Source organism: Ornithodoros turicata, chromosome 4 (assembly GCF_037126465.1).
Source record: "Ornithodoros turicata isolate Travis chromosome 4, ASM3712646v1, whole genome shotgun sequence".
NCBI classification, from domain to species: Eukaryota; Metazoa; Arthropoda; class Arachnida; order Ixodida; family Argasidae; genus Ornithodoros; species Ornithodoros turicata.
Window position 1 is genome coordinate 26,863,860 of NC_088204.1, and position 21,742 is coordinate 26,885,601.

Below are 21,742 nucleotides of genomic sequence, written 5' to 3' on the forward strand. Positions count from 1 at the left end.
GACTGTCACTACACCGCTTTATATAAGCGTGAACGCAAGTGCACATCCGTTTCGACACGAAATACACTATACTAATTTACAAATGCATGTTGAGCCAGAATGAAATCTTGGAGCCAAGGTCATATTTCCCGCACTTTGAGAACAGAATCCAAACTATCCCGCCGACAGGTCACCCCCTACCTGCTACGTTGTATACTACATTGACACATCCAGAAAGCCATTTTATTTCACCGCGCAAATTCTTTCGGGCCTCATTGCGTCGTTTGAACCACATTTAAAGGTTTCGAAGAAAAGTGGAATATTCTGAACCGCGATATGGCACAACGACCTGCCATAATGGTGTCCTCTGCCACTTCGACAGTGCATCTGGCAGTAGCGTCCGAAAAACAATTGCTTCGCTTTCTGGTCCGGAAGATGGGCGAGGGCAAGGGCGAGCGAGATTCCATATACTGCCGTGAACAAGCGTTTCTTCAAGACATTGGGCACACTGCCATTGGTAAGCAGAAAGAACTGGTCGCCGTAGCACGTCAACCCTTCGTCGAACGCTGTACGTGACTGGAAAAGAAACGCGGATTAGAATCAACATTGAATAAATACAACACTGAATTGAGTCATTAACCGAGTAGAGTAACCGCGTCACATTAATTGCGAGGCAAAATTCTTTGTTCTTCCCTGAAGAGCGTACCAATTTTTGTTGAAAGAGCAACATGAAATGACTGCTGGAATATGATGACAAAATCTATGCTCAGCAGAAACAAGGAACATGTCCGAACCGAAGAGTCACAAATTGGGTGAAACTGTAAAACGGCCTCTTAGTTAATTGATTTGAAATAAAGTTGTATTCCAAAGCAACACGCGTAGTAATTCCCAAAGTACACCGTGCAAAGTACCAAGTGCATCGCATAACGCGCTGTGCGCCAACCGATACGCGGGGAAATGTATCTCCCTCCTCTCATTGAAATCGCATTCGGTGACTGTGAGCGCCGTCTATAGAGCCAACTCTGTAGGCAGAATCATGCAAGTAAAGCCCGAGGAACAATGACCAACACATCTACACTGGTGCAGCGCAGCAAACCGAAAGGGGCGTCCAGGTGTGGGAGTTTATTTTAGGGTAGCAATGGGACCAGAGGTTCCACTGAGACTCAGCGTTTCGCCTTTTTCTGTCGTCTTCTACGGAATATTTGGGGTCGCGCCGCAAGATATTCCCCTCGGTTAGTTGTGCACGAAAAGACACTGCGTTGAGAGCTTGCATTATGTAGCAGCAGATACGCATCTTGCAACGCATGGGAGCACTCTGGAAAACATCGCTCGTGGATACTGTACGCAAACGGAGGACCTCCCATTTATTGGTGTCCTATTTTCTCGGGTTTAGACACCTTTTGTGTATCTTAATTCACTGTAATATCAGATACATTTCCATGGAGGCTTTTATATCTATCTTTTCTTTCATTAAGTGTTTCTTCCTCAAAGTATTTTCTCTCATTAAAGAAACATGAGCGGCAACAGTCATCAACAGGTAGCGCAATTCGGCTTGGCAACCTGAACTGAGGAGGGCAAGATCTCGGAATCTCGGACGCAGCCGCTACTGCAGTCCCACATTATTTAGGACAGCTCTTCTGCTGCTGGCGGGCGACAGAACGAAAGAGAAAGGAAATATGGCGAGGACTTTCAGAGACGTGCTGCCTCGACCACGCCGGCAAGGAGCCACAGAACGGGGGCGACGGCGCCCATAGACCTGGCACCTTGCGATCATTCTTAGTACTGAAGACTATTTCTCATATACAGGGTGTTCCACCTAAAGTGAGAAACAATTCTAGATGGCGACGTATTCGACCAAGTATTGTGGGACTTTCGATAATTAGATTCTTGAAACTTTCGCCGCCATTTAGGAAGGCTTTGAATTCATGGAAATTTATTTTTTCAATTCAACTTTGAAAACTGCCATGAGACCTCACTCTTCATCAAGTCCGTCACGAATAAGCACACACCCATCAAAAGCTATGCACAGTATCGTAACAGAAAGAGTCGAAAAATTAATTGGAAATGACTTTAGCCCCGCATGCTTCATTTTCGCAAAGAAGCGCGCGCGACATTTGTCTTGAGGAGGAACTGTTCCCGCCTCTTGTTACCTTTCTTCCCCCTGCTTTGACCTTAATGATGAGGACTACGGTCTTCTCACAAAGGAAGGCAAACCAACTAAAGGCTTCCTCTAGACGCGCATGTCGCTCGCGCTTCTTTGCGAAAAGCAAGCAGACTGGACTAAAGTGTAATTTTCACTGATTTTTTCGACTATTTCTGTTGCGATACTGTGCATAGTTTTTGTTGGGACTGTGGCTTTCTGTGGAGGACTTCATATTTCTGTAAAAACAGGGAGGTTCGCTTATCAATTTTCAGAGTTTTGTTGAAAAATTTGTCCAAATTGTACAAATGGCGGCAAAAGTTTCCAGAAGATAATTCCCAAAGTCTTGCAATCCTCCAGCGAGTACGACGCCATTTTTTATCACGTTAGGTTCTGTACGACATAGATTGAGAAGTTACCCGTCAAAAAAAACTCGTTACAAGTTAATAACGTTAAGCTAATAACGAAGTTCTTTAGCCTGAAATGTAACTCGCAGTTACTGAGTTACTTAAAAAGAACAAGTTGCTTCCAAGTTACTTCGGACACAAAATAGCATTACGCAGGTGCAGCGCGCGTGAGCAAGTGAGCTAGACCTTGAGTTGCCTGCGGAGGAGTGCAACACGCTTAGATAGTTTTCGTTTATGTCCACAATAGACATCTCCCTGTTTGTAAGCAAATGAGGTTATAGTGTTTGACAGCGCCACAGATTTGGTAGAATTGAACTACGCTTGAAGCTAGAGGTGAACAAGGTCGCGCACTAAAGGATTCAGTCTTCAGGGGATTACGATATGATACGACGCGACCCTCGGTTCTGCTTTTCTTTTACATGGGAGGCAGCGAACAAGTGCCCGTTCGTGGAACCCAGCCCTCTCCTTCCGATTTGTTTCGGTCTCAGTCTGTCTACCAATGTCATGATGACGTTTCTCTGGTAGAGGTCTGAAGCTGACTAGGTCAGACCTGGAGACGATACGTTTATTCGAACGCTTCGGTAGAACTGGGGCAAGTGAGTTCCTTTGTTAAATAACCCGGCGTAGCCACGCGCCATCGAACCAGGCGCAGGCGCTGGGGACGGCCGTCGTAGTCCTTACTTCCGGCCACTACAGGTCTATTCGAACGCTTTGCATCTTACTCCCTGTAGGCGCACAATGGTTCAGCTTCGTTTTAATGGCTGCGGTTCTTACTTCCTGAGTAAAATACTGTCGTTGATTGAATATCACGTTTTATGGCAAAAAGTGCCACGAAGGAACCGGAGAGAAAGCAAGAAAATATGTGGACGTGAGTGAAAAGAGTTAAAAGAGAGAGAGAGTTACTTTGTCAACGTTACCTGAAAAAGGAACGAGTTCCTCTGAAAGTTACCACGGCACAAAATTACCAAAAAAGGAAATTAGTTACGGTAACGAGTTATGACAATGCACACTAAAAACTGAACTTCACCGCATAGAACGCTTTGCGCCAACCATTGCCACGCATGATATGGATACGGCACAAAATTACCAAAAAAGGAAATTAGTTACAGTAACGAGTTATGACAATGCACACTAAAAACTGAACTTCACCGCATAGAACGCTTTGCGCCAACCATTGCCACGCATGATATGGATAAGTTTTTAGAGTGTGGGTTGCCAAGCAATGTCACGGTGGAGCGGAAATGGCTCTTAATCGTAATACAACAAATAGCATCTCACTATATCGGATCAATTGAAAACGTACAGTACTGAGTACAATTTTGGAAGTATCTGTAACTATCAGTATTTTTTTACACTCAGTATCTGTACCTTAACTCTGATACTTCTACACCCATTTATATAGAACTAACTTTTCAGAAATAACAATCCTGTGCACTGCAAAATATGAATAAAACCAGCGGAGAAGGCTTACCTGTTGTGACCACCAGGAAGGAACCTGATCATTCCAAGCGTCAACAATTGCTTCCATGATGAGGCCTGCCAGGGTAGCTCCGAGTGGAGAATAGTTGATGAAGGTGTCTTTGTCAACGTCATAGTAATTGGGAGGCGCCATCATCGTGATGGGCACGATTATCTTGTTACCAGGCGCAGATCTTGCTACAGACAGCAAATGCAAACTTCTGAACAGTAGAAAAGAATACTCATAATCTTCTCCTTTAGGATACCTGTTCTCCCTTCGTCTGAAATACGTAGTCATCGCAACTACATTATCCACGAAATTCGATGTCATACGCGGTGCGTCCAGCAACAATCCTTCTGTGTCAGGAGCGATAGTCCTCAACTTAACGTCTTTCAGAACAACTATGGCAGCTTCTCTGGTGATCTCGTCGAACAATTTACTTGCGGCCAGGCTCTCGATTATTTCCTCCCGAAGGTGTTCAAAAAATGAACGGAAATGCTCATTTCGTGACTGACCTATGTACTCATTGGCAAGCAGTGTCACAAATCCACTAGGGAAATATTTGACTACCAATAGAATGCAAGTACGTTGGGGCATAACACGAAAGAGGAAATGGAACTGCAGTACAATCGCTGACGCCTGTACCAGCAGGTAGAGTGACGTAAGTTTCGGATCATTAGAGAATATAAATTTTATAACCTGCTCGATGGCTTCAGGGTTATACAAGCCGACTGTGCTATCGATGGTTAGCTTTCTTCTAGTAATACCGATGCTGGAGTTGATCGTTTTTACCCAATCGTGTACGGTCATCTTGGTCGTGGTAGGCAACTCAGAAACGGAAACAATTTTTGATTCTCCGGAATCACTTTTGAGATAGTCCACGCTTTCATGAAATGTATCATCAAGATCCAGGACGGAGTCTTGCACTTCAGGACGAAACCGATTGGCGTTAATCGCTGCCATGAAATCGCGGAGGTACGCGTTGAAGTATTTGCGCGACTGAATGTCTTCATCTCGGACAAGAAGTCTAGAATAAAGCGATACTCCAGGCGCGATCCTAATCTTGACTCCATCTTCATAAGCCACGAAGTTGATTGAAAGAAGAGTGTCGAACCCTTTGTCCAGACTCATGTGGATAACATCGTGGAAGACTTCCAAGGAATCGCTGGACTGGGTTGTAGGCGATAGGCCCAAACTCCGAAAGACGTTTCTTTGCAGAACTCTTACAAACTGTTGTGCCTCACTGGAAAGTAGAAAACACTGATCTGTCATCGGTGCACTTCGGTTGGACAATTGCCTTGATCATAATGTATGCTGTATGTTGTTGCCACCATCGGGGTCTAAGATCAATTTGCGGACCAGTCTATATCGTGCTTATAGGGCACTGTTCCCCAAGCTGTGGGCCGCGAGCCCAAGGGGAGTCTGCTTGGAAAAGTAGCGACAGCGAATGGTGCCCTGTTCTGCACACTATTCTAGGTTACAAAAGAAGAAAAGCTCGCGGTATAGCGAGAATTTTGATGTGTCGCAGGATAGTACAGTTTGGAAAGCACTGCGCTAGGGGATGAGCGTAAAACGTTGATTTTCCCAGCATTTTCCCATTTAGAGAAGCGAACGAACTAACCCTCAAAACTGCCGCGGGTGGTGCATGCTGAGGTTAACGACAGCTTTGCTAACCTCATCATGCACGACCTGCGGCGGTACATCCAATAATAATAATAACTGATATAGTATTACCCGACATAATGAAACTTTTTTTTGCTTACTCGCATGATTTCTACGTTGGTACTGTTGGTATGGGTAGCGCGTTTTCGACATTTGTTACCCGCCGAACGTGTTTTTCTTTCTTTTACATTCGGCATCTTCCGATAAGCTGTTCTGATCATACTCTTGCATGTGATGCTACACGCTGATAATGCCGGTACCCGATTGGACTTTTCTTCCTCCGAGGAATCAGATTTTCGTTTTTCCTTCACCTAGTTTCTTGGTGGAATCAAGGAATACCGCCCTGCGGAACTGGGGGCCTCTCGTTCAGGGGAAAACCTTGACCTCTGTAACGCATTGGTCTTTGTGCCAAGAGGGTTCAAGTACATTCAAGCAAATTCAAGCATGTCCTATCAAACCCCTCCCCCTTCCTAGAGCATCCAAGGTATATCTAAACACGTGGCGCAACTCATAGGCCCCTGTGTCTTGAGAATGACGCTATGATAGAGACGGTCTGCGCAATCCATCCGTTGCGCGGACTACTACGATTGTAAATAAGTGACGTCAGAGGTGACGTCAGCAGTATGAATAGTAAGTAGTGCATAATTAGCCATGGCACGTTTACGTTCGCACACTCCGTTTGCGTTGTATTCCCTTTTCCTCACCCAGGCAACAATAGCAGACGAAAACACAGAAAAATAAATCATATCAGTCAGAGCGTCATACTGGTGAGGATTCCCGACAAAAAAGGAAGTCTATTCCTTACCATATTAATTGCAGAACGATTGCACTGTACGTAGTATTAAGTAGGAAGTAATATGCCCGGTAACAGTGAAGACTTTTTGGTGTTTTCTCTTACCACACACGCACAAAAGCAAGCGAGAAAATCCTGAGGTTGTGCTCTAGGTTACGGCGGAGGGTCCCCCTTCGGCTTTCGCACGTTTATGTCCATCGCCCCTAGAGCTGTAACACGCTATACCAGAACGCGAGCTTGTTACCAGGAATATTGAGCTCAACTTACAAAGAATCGTACACCGCAGCCTTGTCGCGCTTTTTATCTGCCCCCACCCTTATCAGGTTATTCTATTCTTTTACTGACCGTGCGGGAAAATACTGCCCGACTGTGCTTTCCAATCAACATTAACCTGTCACGTTCATTGACCTCAACCCCAAAATGCAGGGTATACTGCTGGACTGCAAGTCTTTGTACTTTTGTGTCCATTGGCGCAGCCGTCCTCACGTTATGCCAGAACTGAAGTTTGTTACCAATAATGGGCCCCAGCCGCAAAGTGCTTTGTCTTTGTCCTTTTGTAGACGGCGGGAAAAATTAAGGGAAAACTTTATAAAAAAACACACACACACAAAAAAAGAAGAAGAAGAAAATCAGATGTTTGGGCATATGAAGCTATCTTTCGTACCCTGAGACAGTTCATGATCAGACGGTTCCACCATGTAGAACGTCTGTCCACAACAGCGACTTGGCTCTTCGACTACGAGCCTGCTGTGATACGAGAAGTGTTTGAAACCGCAGCCGGCCCATCTAACATGAGTGTACGTTGCCCACGCTAACTATAGAAACGCGAAGCGCTGTCAAAAAAAGAAAAGGAAAAAGATAACAGCACTTCTATAAATCCTGTGTTACAAACAGGTTGATATTACAATGCAACTACCTGTTTTTAACACAAATGACATAAGAGAACTGTCGGCTTTTCTTGGACTCCGCTATGTGTTACAAACTAAGTTAATAAAAATGAGATGTTGATTCGCGATGAAAGTTGTTCCAGCTGTTCCAGTTCTATGTTGTTCCAGCCTCACAACATCAGTTCACTCATGTTGATTTGCCACCTGCATTTGTATTCAATTTATACCGCACGTAAAACGGGTCCTTCGTATTTCGACACGAGTAATTTCTGCTTAGCGATGTTAGAGTTAACGACGTAACACAAAGGGGTCAAAAGATCCAAGCCTGGCGAACCCTTAGACGAGTCAAGAGATCCAACCGGTTCAAGAGATCCAACCGGTTCAAGAGATCCAACCGGTTCAAGAGATCCAACCGGTTCAAGAGATCCAACCGGTTCAAGGGATCCAACCGGTTCAAGGGATCCTACGGGTCAAGGGATCCTACGGGTCAAGGGATCCTACGGGTCAAGGGATCCTACGGGTCAAGGGATCCTACGGGTCAAGGGATCCTACGGGTCAAGGGATCCTACGGGTCAAGGGACTCGATGGCTCTCTTGACCCGTTGGATCGCTTGACGTAGAATCCTGGGTCTCCAACCTCCTTTCGTCGGACTGACAAAAATTGCGCCGAAAAATTCATCGTGCGCTATTCTGTGCGACCTCCTTAGAGCATGATGTTCGGCTATTTTTTCCGATGGGATAGCTCCTGAATATATCTGTCAGTTATCATTAATTTGACTTATTTGACTTACATTATTTAACTTATGCTGTTCATAATTGTCACAAAAAAGGCGTACGCCTACCGTTTTCAGCTAATCAAGGCAGATAACGATATCATTCGAGATGATGGTTGGCTAGGAGCGTGCTATGCTGTGAAGTTCGTTTCTAAGAGTGTAGCACAGTTGCATCGCCCTACCGCCGGGGGTGCCACTCACGCAGAAACAAAACGAGATCTGGTACGCCTAGCGGTAGGTAGACGCAGCTGTGCAGTGCCCGCCATATTGACGTTTGCATGGATAACATTTTTTTGTTCGTTTTCATCGAAAAAATGCGTCATTCGTCGCCACCAAGTTCATGCGTTAAGCAGAGAATGCCATACGCAGTGGCGTCACTAAGGGGTTGCGGTACGCACCGGGTGAAGCGACGGAAGGGGTGACGCGCCGCACCAGTACTGCCGCTTCCTCACGTTCTCTGTGGCACGATGACGCAAACAAGACGAGCAGCATTCTGCGAAGCACATTTTTTCTTTTTCTGAGTGTGGTGTAATATGTTTATTTATCGTGAACCGCTTGGTACGGAAAGGTATCCGCTAATGGAAGCATGGGGTGGGGAGGGGGGTGACGCAGAGAGCTCCCGCACCAGGTGACGTGTACCCTAGCGACGCCACTGGACATACGTGCATAAATGTGGGAGTACACTCTTAGAAATGAATTTCACTGCATAGCACGTTCGTAGTCAACCATCATCTCGAATGATATCGTTATCGGCTTATTGTTGAAAACGGGAGGCGTACGCCTTTTTTGTGACAATTATAAAGAGCATAAGTGTCACCAAAAGGCGTACGCCTCCCGTTTTCAACAAATCAGGGCAGTTAACGATATCATTCGAGATGGTTGGCAAGGAGCGTGCTATGCGGTGAAGTTCAGTGTACTTTATCTGAACACACCCTGCACTTTCCTGATTTCTGCGTGCCAAATCTCGCGTGCTTGGCATAGAACGATCCAGTAAAGGTAGCGTACCACAATTACCGGTCACTATCATTCTTATACGAAGTTTTCAAGTACCTCACAATGTGACGTGGCAGATACGTGGCATGCTCGTAAGCTCCTCCCACTGGTGGTCACTCGTGCTAGCGGCATTCAAAGACGACAAACTGAAAGTTGTTTCAATGCAACAACCATAGTTCATTAAAGAAAATGTGAGAACGACAATGACGAAGGGTACAGACGAGACCGGATGTCAGAATTTTCCGAGAAAATGCTAGATAATCTCGGCATCTGCGCGAAAAAGTGACCACTACACTATTAAAACAGAACTTCACCACACAGCACGCTCATAGCCAACAATCATTTTGAATGATATCATTCTGTGTTTGTTCTGTATCATTTGTTGAAATGGGAGGAAGCGCCTATCTGGGACAGATTATCTTGTCCCAGATAGGCGCCTCCCGCCTGTTTTGAACAAATCAGGACACAGTGATATTATTCGGAATGATGGTTGCCTAGGAGCATGCTATGTGGTGAAGTTCTGAACAGTGCACCATGGCGGCCAAACGCGTTCGTTTGAAGTTATGTGAATACAACCTATAGCCATGCGTGTGCCTCGTGTTTACCAAACTTTGCGGTAAGTCCGCTGTGTAATCCGTATGGTTTGCGTTCTTTAATCAAGAACCGTTGAAGCTTGTGCGCCAAGGAAGTGCCCTTTGAGGAGCTACTAGCAGCAAAAGGTGCATCTTAACCTACCTCTGAAACCCACGGCAAGATCTGTATAACATAATCGCGTTCCTGAGGTGGTGCTTATCCGCATCTTCAAGTTTATACTTGTAGAAGGTGCTGTTGACGGCGGCAAGGGCTTCACTGGTTACCATAATCATCTCTTGGTCCTCTTCCAAGTGCCGTCCACCGCAAGTATATTCAAAAAAATCATGGCATGGTGAAACGGACTCATTGAGCATCATATGGAATATGCTGTCTGCTTTCTTGCATTCGATGCTCATGCAGCTTTCCTCTTTGCTCTTGAAGATGTTACTCAGCGCGCCGGTGTACCATAGTGTAAGAGCAGCGGCAAGCAGTAAAGCAATCATGCATCCTCCCAGAATAAACTGGATTTTAGGGGGGGATCTCTTAAGTGCTTGCGGAGTCTGTTGTTGGGGTGGTTTGGGCTCTTCGTCCACAGGAGCTATGCCTACAGGAACAAAAATGAATTAGTATCTAGCTGAATTTGCCGATGAAGCCATAGCGGCAAGCACCTATGGTCTTCTACATTGTTTGGGCACTGCTCACTTATGGCGTGGATCAGGGAAATAAGCGATCCAAGCATTGACACGCAGCAGCCAATTTGACATTCGTAGTGCAGTCTACCCTTTCCAACGCACCATGAACCAAGTCCGAAGGAACACAAAGGCTACGTCCCGGCCTATATTGACGATGTTGACGTATATTCCTCAACATGGGAAGAACACCTAGTACATAGCGTATCTGCAACGTAGTGCAGCTTGCACAGGTTAAGGTCCATAACCTACCTAGGATGCATGGTGGGCTCATGCTGTCACGGCCCGGCTCTGCTATAGGATCGAAGCGATACCCCGATTACAATCGCCTACAAGTTTTTTTTTTTTTTAAAGCACGGACTTGAAACATGAAAGATGAAAACTGCGTCCACATGATTGTCATCATGTGGACGCAGTTTTCATTGATCTCAAGGAAGCTTTCGACAAGGTGTCTCACAGGCGTCTAAAACAAAATCTGGTCATTTGTTAAGCCTGTAGGTTGGGTTTCTCGTTTCTTGTCGGGTAGAACGCAACAAACCTGTTTCACAGGGGTCTGTTGGCACCCTTCTGTTTTTGCTCTACGTTAACGACATTCATGTGAACGCAAATAGTAATGTCCGTCTTTATACTGTCCGTCCGTTTTGTATCGAACTATTCATGATCAAGTTAGAGATGTGCCAACCGAATCCGCGAATCCTGGAATCCTGGGCACGGATTCGGATTCGCGAATCTGAATCCCAGTACCCAAAACAGCGAATCGAATATTTCGAATCCATCAATGTAAAATTAGTGCCTCCGGAGTCCGCCAAAAGCCTGCGTGACCGGTGACCCCGGGGCGCGCCAAAACCACAACATAAAGGTCCGATATTGGAGGTTTAAAAGTAAGAGGGTTTTGCTTTGATTTGTTTTAGTTTTTGTTTCCTGTAGTCTATGAATATGCTAAACAAAGTTTAACATGCTTACATATTTTATTAAACAAGGATTCTTCAAAACGCACATTTCTAATTCTGCTTCAAAACACATTTCAGTGGAACTCTTCCTGGAAGAAAGTATTCGAAAGATTCGAGGTTCGTAAGATTCGTGGATTCGCAGAACCTTCCTCGGATTCTGATTCGGGTCCGGAAAATTCTGGATTCGTCCCATCTCCAATGAAATTGATTGTTCGATTTTACAAACTGATCTGTCAGTGTGGAATGAATGATGTATTAAGTGGAGTATGGAAGGTAACATGGGCAAAACTCAGTGCATGACATTCTTTCGGTCAAAAAACGTTTTGATACAATTATGCCCTCAACGGACACCCTGTGGTTCAAGTTACTTCCTACAAATATTAGGTGTGTGTTTAAGCAATGACCTTTTGTGGAAAACGCATGAAGAAAAAATTGCAGTTCAGCCTCACAAAATTAGCATTTTCCCGTTGTACACTTCATTTGGTTTCCTCTAACGTGCAATTGGTTGCATGCAAAGGAGAACTGGGATTTGCGTCGCCCATATAGAACCCTTGGCAGAGGTACTTTGATTATGACTCCAGTATGACAGAATTTAAGGGTGATAAGTGTACACTCCCCAACTTGTGAAATACGTGGAAGGCTCTCCTCACCAAACCTTGGTCAGCCTCGACGGGTGCATATTCTACATGAACTGACCCACTCCCCAACCTGTGAAATACCTAAAACACACTCCTCACCTAACCTTAGTCAGTCTCGACGGGTGCATATTCTACATGAACTGACCCACTCCCCAACGCGTGAAATACGTAGAAGGCTCTCCTCACCTAACCTTGGGCAGCCTCGGTGGGTGCATATTCTACATGATCTGACCCACTCCCCAACGTGTGAAATACCTAAAACACACTCCTCACCTAACCTTAGTCTCGACGGGTGCATATTCTACATGAACTGACCCACTCTCCAACTTGTGAAATACGTAGAAAGCTCTCCTCACCTAACCTTGGTCATCCTCGACGGGTACATATTCTACATGAACTGACCCACTCCCCAACGTATGAAATACCTAAAACACACTCCTCACCTAACCTTAGTCAGTCTCGACGGGTGCATATTCTACATGAACTGACCCACTCCCCAACGCGTGAAATACGTAGAAGGCTCTCCTCACCTAACCTTGGGCAGCCTCGGTGGGTGCATATTCTACATGATCTGACCCACTCCCCAACGTGTGAAATACCTAAAACACACTCCTCACCTAACCTTAAACTCGACGGGTGCATATTCTACATGAACTGACCCACTCCCCAACGCGTGAAATACGTAGAAAGCTCTCCTCACCTAACCTTGGGCAGCCTCGGTGCGTGCATATTCTACATGATCTGACCCACTCCCCAACTTGTGAAATACCTAAAACACACTCCTCACCTAACCTTAGTCTCGACGGGTGCATATTCTACATGAACTGACCCACTCCCCAACGCGTGAAATACGTAGAAGGCTCTTCTCACCTAACCTTGGGCAGCCTCGGTGGGTGCATATTCTACATGATCTGACCCACTCCCCAACGTGTGAAATACCTAAAACACACTCCTCGCCTAACCTTAGTCTCGACGGGTGCATATTCTACATGAACTGACCCACTCCCCAACGCGTGAAATACGTAGAAGGCTCTTCTCACCTAACCTTGGGCAGCCTCGGTGGGTGCATATTCTACATGATCTGACCCACTCCCCAACGTGTGAAATACCTAAAACACACTCCTCACCTAACCTTAAACTCGACGGGTGCATATTCTACATGAACTGACCCACTCCCCAACGCGTGAAATACGTAGAAAGCTCTCCTCACCTAACCTTGGGCAGCCTCGGTGCGTGCATATTCTACATGATCTGACCCACTCCCCAACGTGTGAAATACCTAAAACACACTCCTCACCTAACCTTAGTCTCGACGGGTGCATATTCTACATGAACTGACCCACTCCCCAACGCGTGAAATACGTAGAAGGCTCTTCTCACCTAACCTTGGGCAGCCTCGGTGGGTGCATATTCTACATGATCTGACCCACTCCCCAACGTGTGAAATACCTAAAACACACTCCTCACCTAACCTTAGTCTCGACGGGTGCATATTCTACATGAACTGACCCATTCCCCAACGCGTGAAATACGTAGAAAGCTCTCCTCACCTAACCTTGGTCATCCTCGACGGGTACATATTCTACATGAACTGACCCACTCCCCAACGTGTGAAATACCTAAAACACACTCCTCACCTAACCTTAGTCAGTCTCGACGGGTGCATATTCTACACTCTAAATCGTTTCACACCTTTAAAGGTGTAAAATAGGTGTATTAACAAAGATCACACCCCTTTCACACCCTACAACTTTGTTTTGGAAGTTCCTGAGGGTGTAACAATGGAGTACAACGCCCTCAGGTGAAATATGGTGATAATTGTGTCGCCTGGGTGTAGAAAGGGAGTATGTTTATTTTCGTTCACATGAACAAAAGTAAATATATACAACAACAAAAGGAGCAGGAAGTTACATTACAAAAGTGTTTGGCCTAGATTTACAACACGTCTGCCATCTGGTAATTCATGCAGATTTAGAAGATATGTTGAGATAGTGCTTAAATTTCTAAAACACGTTGCTCTTCATTGCAAGATAGAACAAATACATGATAGTGCTCATCATACTCAACTGTAGTTAATGTTTGTATGAGAAAAACGGTACACATGTATGCCTGCAATCTCAACGAACACGGGTAAGTCCTCCTCGGAAGATTCTTTGGCAACAGCACAGCCAACAGCAAATGTGTTATCACTATCAACTGCACTTTTCACATACACGATTCTGCGTGAATATCACGGTCATGAATGTAACTCTGAATTGCTTCTGGGGCATGTTGAAGTATTATCTCCTTGGAACCAACAGTAGATGTGTCATTTCTGATGAAGGGCTGCAACCACACATACATTTGATAAAACTGATGTCTTCTTGCTAATGAAAGGGTTATGTTCTTAAAATGTCGAGTTTTTCTAGCAACATCTTTAAAATGCTAGTGTTTCCCTTCGAAACGCGTACAACCATACAGATAGGAGAGGACCAAGCATCCTGATGAGTCGCGAATAATGAACAACGTAATGCATTTTACAGGGGTTAGATATTTGTGGGTACAACACTGCAAAGCCTTGAAGAAACGAATAAATGCAACGTTCTAAGTAATGAACATGCATATGGGGGAGGTGCCTGCTCATGAGAAGGTCTACAATTTCACCAAAAGCTATATACAGCTGCCAAGCTTCATTGCCATGCACAGCTGCCATGCCATACATGATTGTATGTCGGTGTGCATGTTTACACACATATTTAATCACCTTGATGTGCATACATATATGAACCTCAATGTGATTATACGCGATATGCTGGTAATTGTGAATACACAATTACCAGCATATTGCCACAAACCCAGCAGTTTTATTCGGCGTTACACCATTTACACCACAATTGCCATGAGGGTGTTAAAATACACCTTAAAAGGTGTGCGCTATGAACATTTTGATTTACACCCTTTAAGGTGTAAAACGATTTAGTGTGTACATGAACTGACCCACTGCCCAACGCGTGAAATACGTAGAAGGCTCTCCTCACCTAACCTTGGGCAGCCTCGGTGGGTGCATATTCTACATGATCTGACCCACTCCCCAACGTGTGAAATACCTAAAACACACTCCTCACCTAACCTTAGTCTCGACGGGTGCATATTCTACATGAACTGACCCACTCCCCAACGCGTGAAATACGTAGAAAGCTCCCCTCACCTAACCTTAGGCAGCCTCGGTGGGTGCATATTCTACATGATCTGACCCACTCCCCAACGTGTGAAATACCTAAAACACACTCCTCACCTAACCTTAGTCTCGACGGGTGCATATTCTACATGAACTGACCCACTCCCCAACGCGTGAAATACGTAGAAAGCTCTCCTCACCTAACCTTGGGCAGCCTCGGTGGGTGCATATTCTACATGATCTGACCCACTTCCCAACGTGTGAAATACCTAAAACACACTCCTCACCTAACCTTAGTCTCGACGGGTGCATATTCTACATGAACTGACCCACTCCCCAACGCGTGAAATACGTAGAAAGCTCTCCTCACCTAACCTTGGGCAGCCTCGGTGGGTGCATATTCTACATGATCTGACCCACTCCCCAACGTGTGAAATACCTAAAACACACTCCTCACCTAACCTTAGTCTCGACGGGTACATATTCTACATGAACTGACCCACTCCCCAACGCGTGAAATACGTAGAAGGCTCTCCTCACCTAACCTTGGTCAGCCTCGACGGGTGCAGATTTTTCATGAACTGACCCACACCCCAACGTGTAAAATACCTAAAATACACTCCTCACCTAACCTTAGTCAGTCTCGACGGGTGCATGTCCTACATGAACTGACCCACTCCCCAACGTGTAAAATACCTAAAACACACTCCTCACCTAACCTTAGTCAGTCTCGACAGGTGCATGTCCTACATGAACTGACCCACTCCCCAACGCGTGAAATACGTAGAAGGCTCTCTTCACCTAACCTTGGTCATCCTCGACGGGTACATATTCTACATGAACTGACCCACTCCCCAACGCGTGAAATACGTAGAAGGCTCTCTTCACCTAACCTTGGTCATCCTCGACGGGTACATATTCTACATGAACTGACCCACTCCCCAACGTGTGAAATACCTAAAACACACTCCTCACCTAACCTTAGTCTCGACGGGTACATATTCTACATGAACTGACCCACTCCCCAACGCGTGAAATACGTAGAAGGCTCTCCTCACCTAACCTTGGTCAGCCTCGACGGGTGCAGATTTTTCATGAACTGACCCACACCCCAACGTGTAAAATACCTAAAATACACTCCTCACCTAACCTTAGTCAGTCTCGACGGGTGCATGTCCTACATGAACTGACCCACTCCCCAACGCGTGAAATACGTAGAAGGCTCTCTTCACCTAACCTTGGTCATCCTCGACGGGTACATATTCTACATGAACTAACCCACTCCCCAACGCGTGAAATACGTAGAAGGCTCTCCTCACCTAACCTTTGTCAGCCTCGACGGGTGCATATTCGACATGAACTGACCCACTCCCCAACGTGTGAAATACCTAAAACACACTCCTCCCCTAACCTTAGTCAGTCTCGACGGGTGCATGTCCTACATGAACTGACCCACTCCCCAACGTGTAAAATACCTAAAACACACTCCTCACCTAACCTTAGTCAGTCTCGACGGGTGCATGTCCTACATGAACTGACCCACTCCCCAACGCGTGAAATACGTAGAAGGCTCTCTTCACCTAACCTTGGTCATCCTCGACGGGTACATATTCTACATGAACTGACCCACTCCCCAACGCGTGAAATACGTAGAAGGCTCTCTTCACCTAACCTTGGTCATCCTCGACGGGTACATATTCTACATGAACTGACCCACTCCCCAACGTGTGAAATACCTAAAACACACTCCTCCCCTAACCTTAGTCAGTCTCGACGGGTGTATAATCTACATGAACTGACCCACTCCCCAACGCGTGAAATACGTAGAAGGCTCTCCTCACCTAACCTTCTCTTAAAAATGAACTTCACCGCATAGCACGCTCCTAGCCAACCACCTACTCGAATGATAGCGCTGTGTGCCCTGATTTGTCCAAAACGGTAGGCGCACGCCTTTTTTGTGACACTTATGCTGTTCACAAAGATGGCGTACGCCTCCCGTTTTCAGCAAATCAGGGCAGATAACGATATCATTCGAGATGATGGTTGGCTAGGAGCGTGTTATGCGGTGAAGTTCATTTCTAAGAGTGTTGGTCAGCCTTGGGCGCATATTCTACAGTAGAGCACTGCGCGGCTCCGGGCTCGGGTTTCTGCCACCGGACCCGGGCCGGGTACGGGCTTGACAACGCCGGCCATGGCTGGGCTTGTACGCGTACATATTTCACGAGACTAAACAGCTGAATTTTCATGTCACTTTTTTCTATTGGGTATGGGATATTATGGTATTCTTATCTGAGTATCTATCTATCTGAGAGTTTTATATGTAATCATGCTTATTTCGTGTAATGGGCCTGGATTTCACACGCGTACTCACACACATTTGGAGACGATTGGTGTGGCGGGCTCGCTGAGTGTCCGGCAAGAGGGTCAGTTAGGTTAGGTGTTCCGATATATTTCGTTCGCGTGAGAGTTCGAGAAAGGGCAACTAACACCGGTGCATGCACAATAAAGGGTGAGATGAGTGTCTTGAACCGAATGGTACATACATATCGCCCACGTGCCGCTGCGCACTGCCTTCCCAAGCAAGCAAGCACCAAGCACACAGCGGCTTGCCGGCAGAGAAACACAGCCGCTCCGTTCGAGTGTACCTCCTCACTCTCCACCAATTAGCTGCGTCGCTTTCCTCGCTGCTGCTCTTTAGTATCTAAATACACCTCCTGGCCTCGACAACACAGAGCAGAGGCAGACTGGGACCGGGCCTGAGCATGGAAACAGTCGGGCCCGGGTCGGGTGCGGGCCGTAGCAGCCGGGCGCCCGTGCAGTGCTCTACAGTACATTTTTATTGCAAAATAGGCGTAAAATTTGGCGTTTTGTGGCAACCTATAACCCCTATAGAATGAAATCCCATCACTTTGTAGCTGCGCACATTCATTCTTACCGGCATTTACATCCTTACGGATTACGGCCCCAAGGAAACGACCTCCAAGGCACGAAGCCTCCAATACATGGAGGAAAAAAGGAGGAGTCCTATACTGCGCAGAGATGTAAAGCCGAGATTGGGGGCTACTCCAGTGACATTACTGGTCTTTCCGGCTTCGGATACATGCATCTCTAGGGGAGGATTATATGTCAAAGGGTCCAACGAGTATGAGGGTCCAACGTTGGATCCTTCCGCTCGTTGTACACTCCAACACGATGGATCTTCCAACACGTTTGGACCATTAGCTATTTGGAAACTTCGCGTGTTCCCCAATACTTTGCGGGAAAGATTAATACCGCAATAAACACATGGCCGAAAAACATTGCACGCGTGCGGTTGGGGACTATACTATGCATCGGTTGTATGCACATCACTGCGAACGGAAAGCGCGGACACGCACGGAGCCGTAAATCAAAATGAACGGTAGCATTCGTGTGTGTTATTCATACCTGGCTGAATGTAATTAAATTACAAGGAATATAATTAAGGAATGCGATTGCACAGTCATTACTGCCAGCCAGCCTCATGGCCACGATATGTTTATATTCGTTTTAATGCCTACTTTTAACTGCTCCACCACGCCATAGTTTTTTGCCTGAGTGCCTCCAGAAAGGAGTACTGTAAACGATGTATTAATTTTTTCGCTAATCGCGCATTCAGACAAATCATTCGCCAGTACTTCACCATTCCCGGGTTGTTTCCTTTAGCGGGAAAAACGTCAAGCTGCGATCGCTGAATGCAATTTTTCGCGATTGGGACCCGCATCGGGACCCGCAGAAGGGAAGTGTTCCTAGTCCACCTTACCGCTGTTTCTATTTTAAAACAATGAATAGTGTTGGCTACGTGTCTCGGATGGCTTCAATCGTATGCAAATAAAAGTGCAATTCAAGAGAGAGCCACATATGTCTACATTAATAATCGAACTTGCCTGCTGCAGTCCGGCACATGGATTATACGACCAACGACATAGGGTACTGCTGAGCTCGCGTGTGACAGAGGGATCACTTAGTTGGCCATGGAGAGGGTAATGCGGGCATGCCCGCATTTTACCGGCTACCAGCAGCGATCGCGAATTCCTACCCGCAAATCGTGACGATGTGCGGGTAACTGCGGGTACCCGCGGGTATACCCACACCCGCGCTCAGCTCTACGTACAACTCCTTCGCTCTCCCGCGTTACTGTCTCCCCCAGCCTTTCTTCTAGCCTCACTCCTCTATGCTCCACTGGAGTACATTTTCATTTCTGCTTAATTTTTTCAAACGGTTTATCGTCGTTTTTGCTACCTCTGTACTGACGAAATTGCGTCGGGGAAAAGCGAATGAGTTCCCCGAACTCATTCGCTGGGGTCATGCCATCCGCATGTTGCAAACCATTCGCACGGACCGTGTGACACAGAACGAATGTCATTCGCTGCGAACGACATTCAATTTGCCGTATGACAGGATATACTTTCTTATCGTAATTTTGATGAACAGCTATTGCTACAAGTAGGTCGCTAACAGAATCTGCAATGTCACACTAAAGGGACACTCTACTGCGTTCATTCAATCATGTTCGATGAAACTCCCCAATGACAATCACAAATTAATGTTATGGGGTAGAGTATCGCCCCTTACGATGAAACTCCCCATTCATCATTTTGCGATAAAGTTGTTCAATCATGTGAGAACGTTATACTCTTCGAACCTGATCTAGTCAATGTTGCATAATGTAAAAACCCCGAGACTAGGAAACACGAAGGGACAGACACAACACGAAGGCTCAAAAGTCAATGTATTCAGATGTCAGAATCTGCTTCCTCTGCTCGGTACTGCCGACTTCCGATGTCTTACGGGGATGTCACGCCTCGCTTGAGACAGACACAAAGTTAACCTCCTCTTTGTGTCGTACATGTGTAGCATTTATGGAAACTTAGTACTGGTGTGATGACAACCTACCTTCGCTCTTCGGTTGCCCTGAAAAAGGAACAGTATGGTTAATACGAACTGTAGTCACTAGAGCCACAGTGTGCGGACTGATACTGCATGGTACTGGGGCGATTTCTTCTCCGTACGCGACGATGACGTAGAGATCGCGATACCTCGCCTCCGGTCTGGATTTTCGCATAAGAAAAATAGGCCATATATCAAGTGAGGCTATAAGGTGCAGCATTCTTTCAGTGATTCTTCCAAAACCCTATCGTTCACATGTTGCTATCGTTACTTAACCCGAAAAGTGGGACAAACGACAAGTCTACTCCCTGAGCCATTGCGCTAAATGGATACCACAGGACTGAGCAAGACCTCATCGCTGCAAGGACCATGACAGCTAAGCTTTTATAACTGGACTGCGTAAACGAAACGAAAACGCGTACGCCTTCTGTTTACAACAAATCAGTGGAGAGAACAATGTCATTTGAGATTATGATTGGCTAGGAGCCTGCTATGCTACAGTTCGCCATGTTTTCATCTTTCATCATCCGTTGCAAGAGTCACAAATGTATGAAATTCACGTTATCGTATGTCTTGCCCCCTGTCCTGCACTGAAGTTACACATTACGTGAAATTATACGTTACCGAAATTACGCCAATATGTACGCGTATCCAGCTTCCGGAAATGAAAGTATGTTTCGACTTTGGGGAGTGACTATTCGTCGAGACCTTTAAGTGCAAGATAAAGGTTTCTTTTCATCTCACGGTACACTTTCAACTTGATGAACAAGGGAACTAATAGTATTGACATCATGGTACCTTACCTTCGCTCTTAGACGGCCCTGAAAACGAATGATCACCAGGTTAATACACACGTACTGCAGAAAATGCAAATTCTTCAGTGAATATCCTAGATTTGCTACTCAGTTTTAAAGCAGATTCCAGAAAAACTGGACTACTGACATACCATTGTCATTTAACGCAGACGTAACGAATAAAACTCACGTTCTTTATGTCGACCCTTCTTGCTGCTTCCAGCAGTCGTCGCTGTAAAAGAAAGCAGTGATCACCAGGAAGCGATTCCTGAAACGTCTAATGCGTTATGATGTCTATAATGAAACTCACAACTTCGCGTAGTGGCAGGGAACGGCCGTCCATGTTTGTGAGGACGACCGGATGGTTCGAATGAATGTCGTTTCGCAGGCGGCTGCATCGTCCGAGGCCAACGCACGAAATGAGGAAAGTGAAATGACGACCTAACACACGCGCGCAGGCGTTCTTTCTTCTTCTTCCACCACTAGGAACAGTGGCCACCAGCCACACAGGGCGATTGGCCAGGGTTTCGTGCGTGTTCTTCTTCTTCTTCCTCGTCTTGCTCCGCAGTGGCGCATAGCACGGGGCAATTGGCCACGGATCGTGACATGAGGGCCAAATTAATGATGGTTACGTGAGGACGACAACGGCATGCCCTTTCAACATCACCACCACCACCATGATGGTTACGTGAAGCGATGAGAGGATGAGATCAATGAAATGACTGAATAAAAGATGAGCGGGGGAATGGAGCGGTGTTCTTCTAACTGTTGACAGCGCGCGACTTCTTCTTCTTCCACCTCAGACTTATGATCACCCATGTAGAATATAAAAAAAAAAGATGAAGAAGTGGCCCGGTTTCACCAACGCCGATGAACATTTGAACCGAGATCAACGGTTCCTTTACTCGCATTTAACACTTAACTCTGCTTCACTAAAGGAA

At 46.0% G+C, this 21,742-nt stretch overlaps 1 protein-coding gene across 1 annotated transcript; it reads right to left on the minus strand.

Annotated features, from left to right (window-relative positions):
- Positions 1–204: 204 nt before the first annotated feature.
- On the minus strand, positions 205–21,266 carry LOC135391370 (uncharacterized). The gene is made up of 7 exons (XM_064621624.1): positions 21,112–21,266; positions 20,992–21,033; positions 20,811–20,828; positions 20,014–20,031; positions 9,828–10,269; positions 3,998–5,228; positions 205–555 (listed from the first exon to the last, which is right to left on the minus strand). Exons 1-7 carry the CDS (start codon positions 21,197–21,199, stop codon positions 223–225), a joined length of 2,172 nt encoding a protein of 723 aa, XP_064477694.1. The 5' UTR covers positions 21,200–21,266; the 3' UTR covers positions 205–222.
- Between the last annotated feature and the right edge of the window lie 476 nt (positions 21,267–21,742).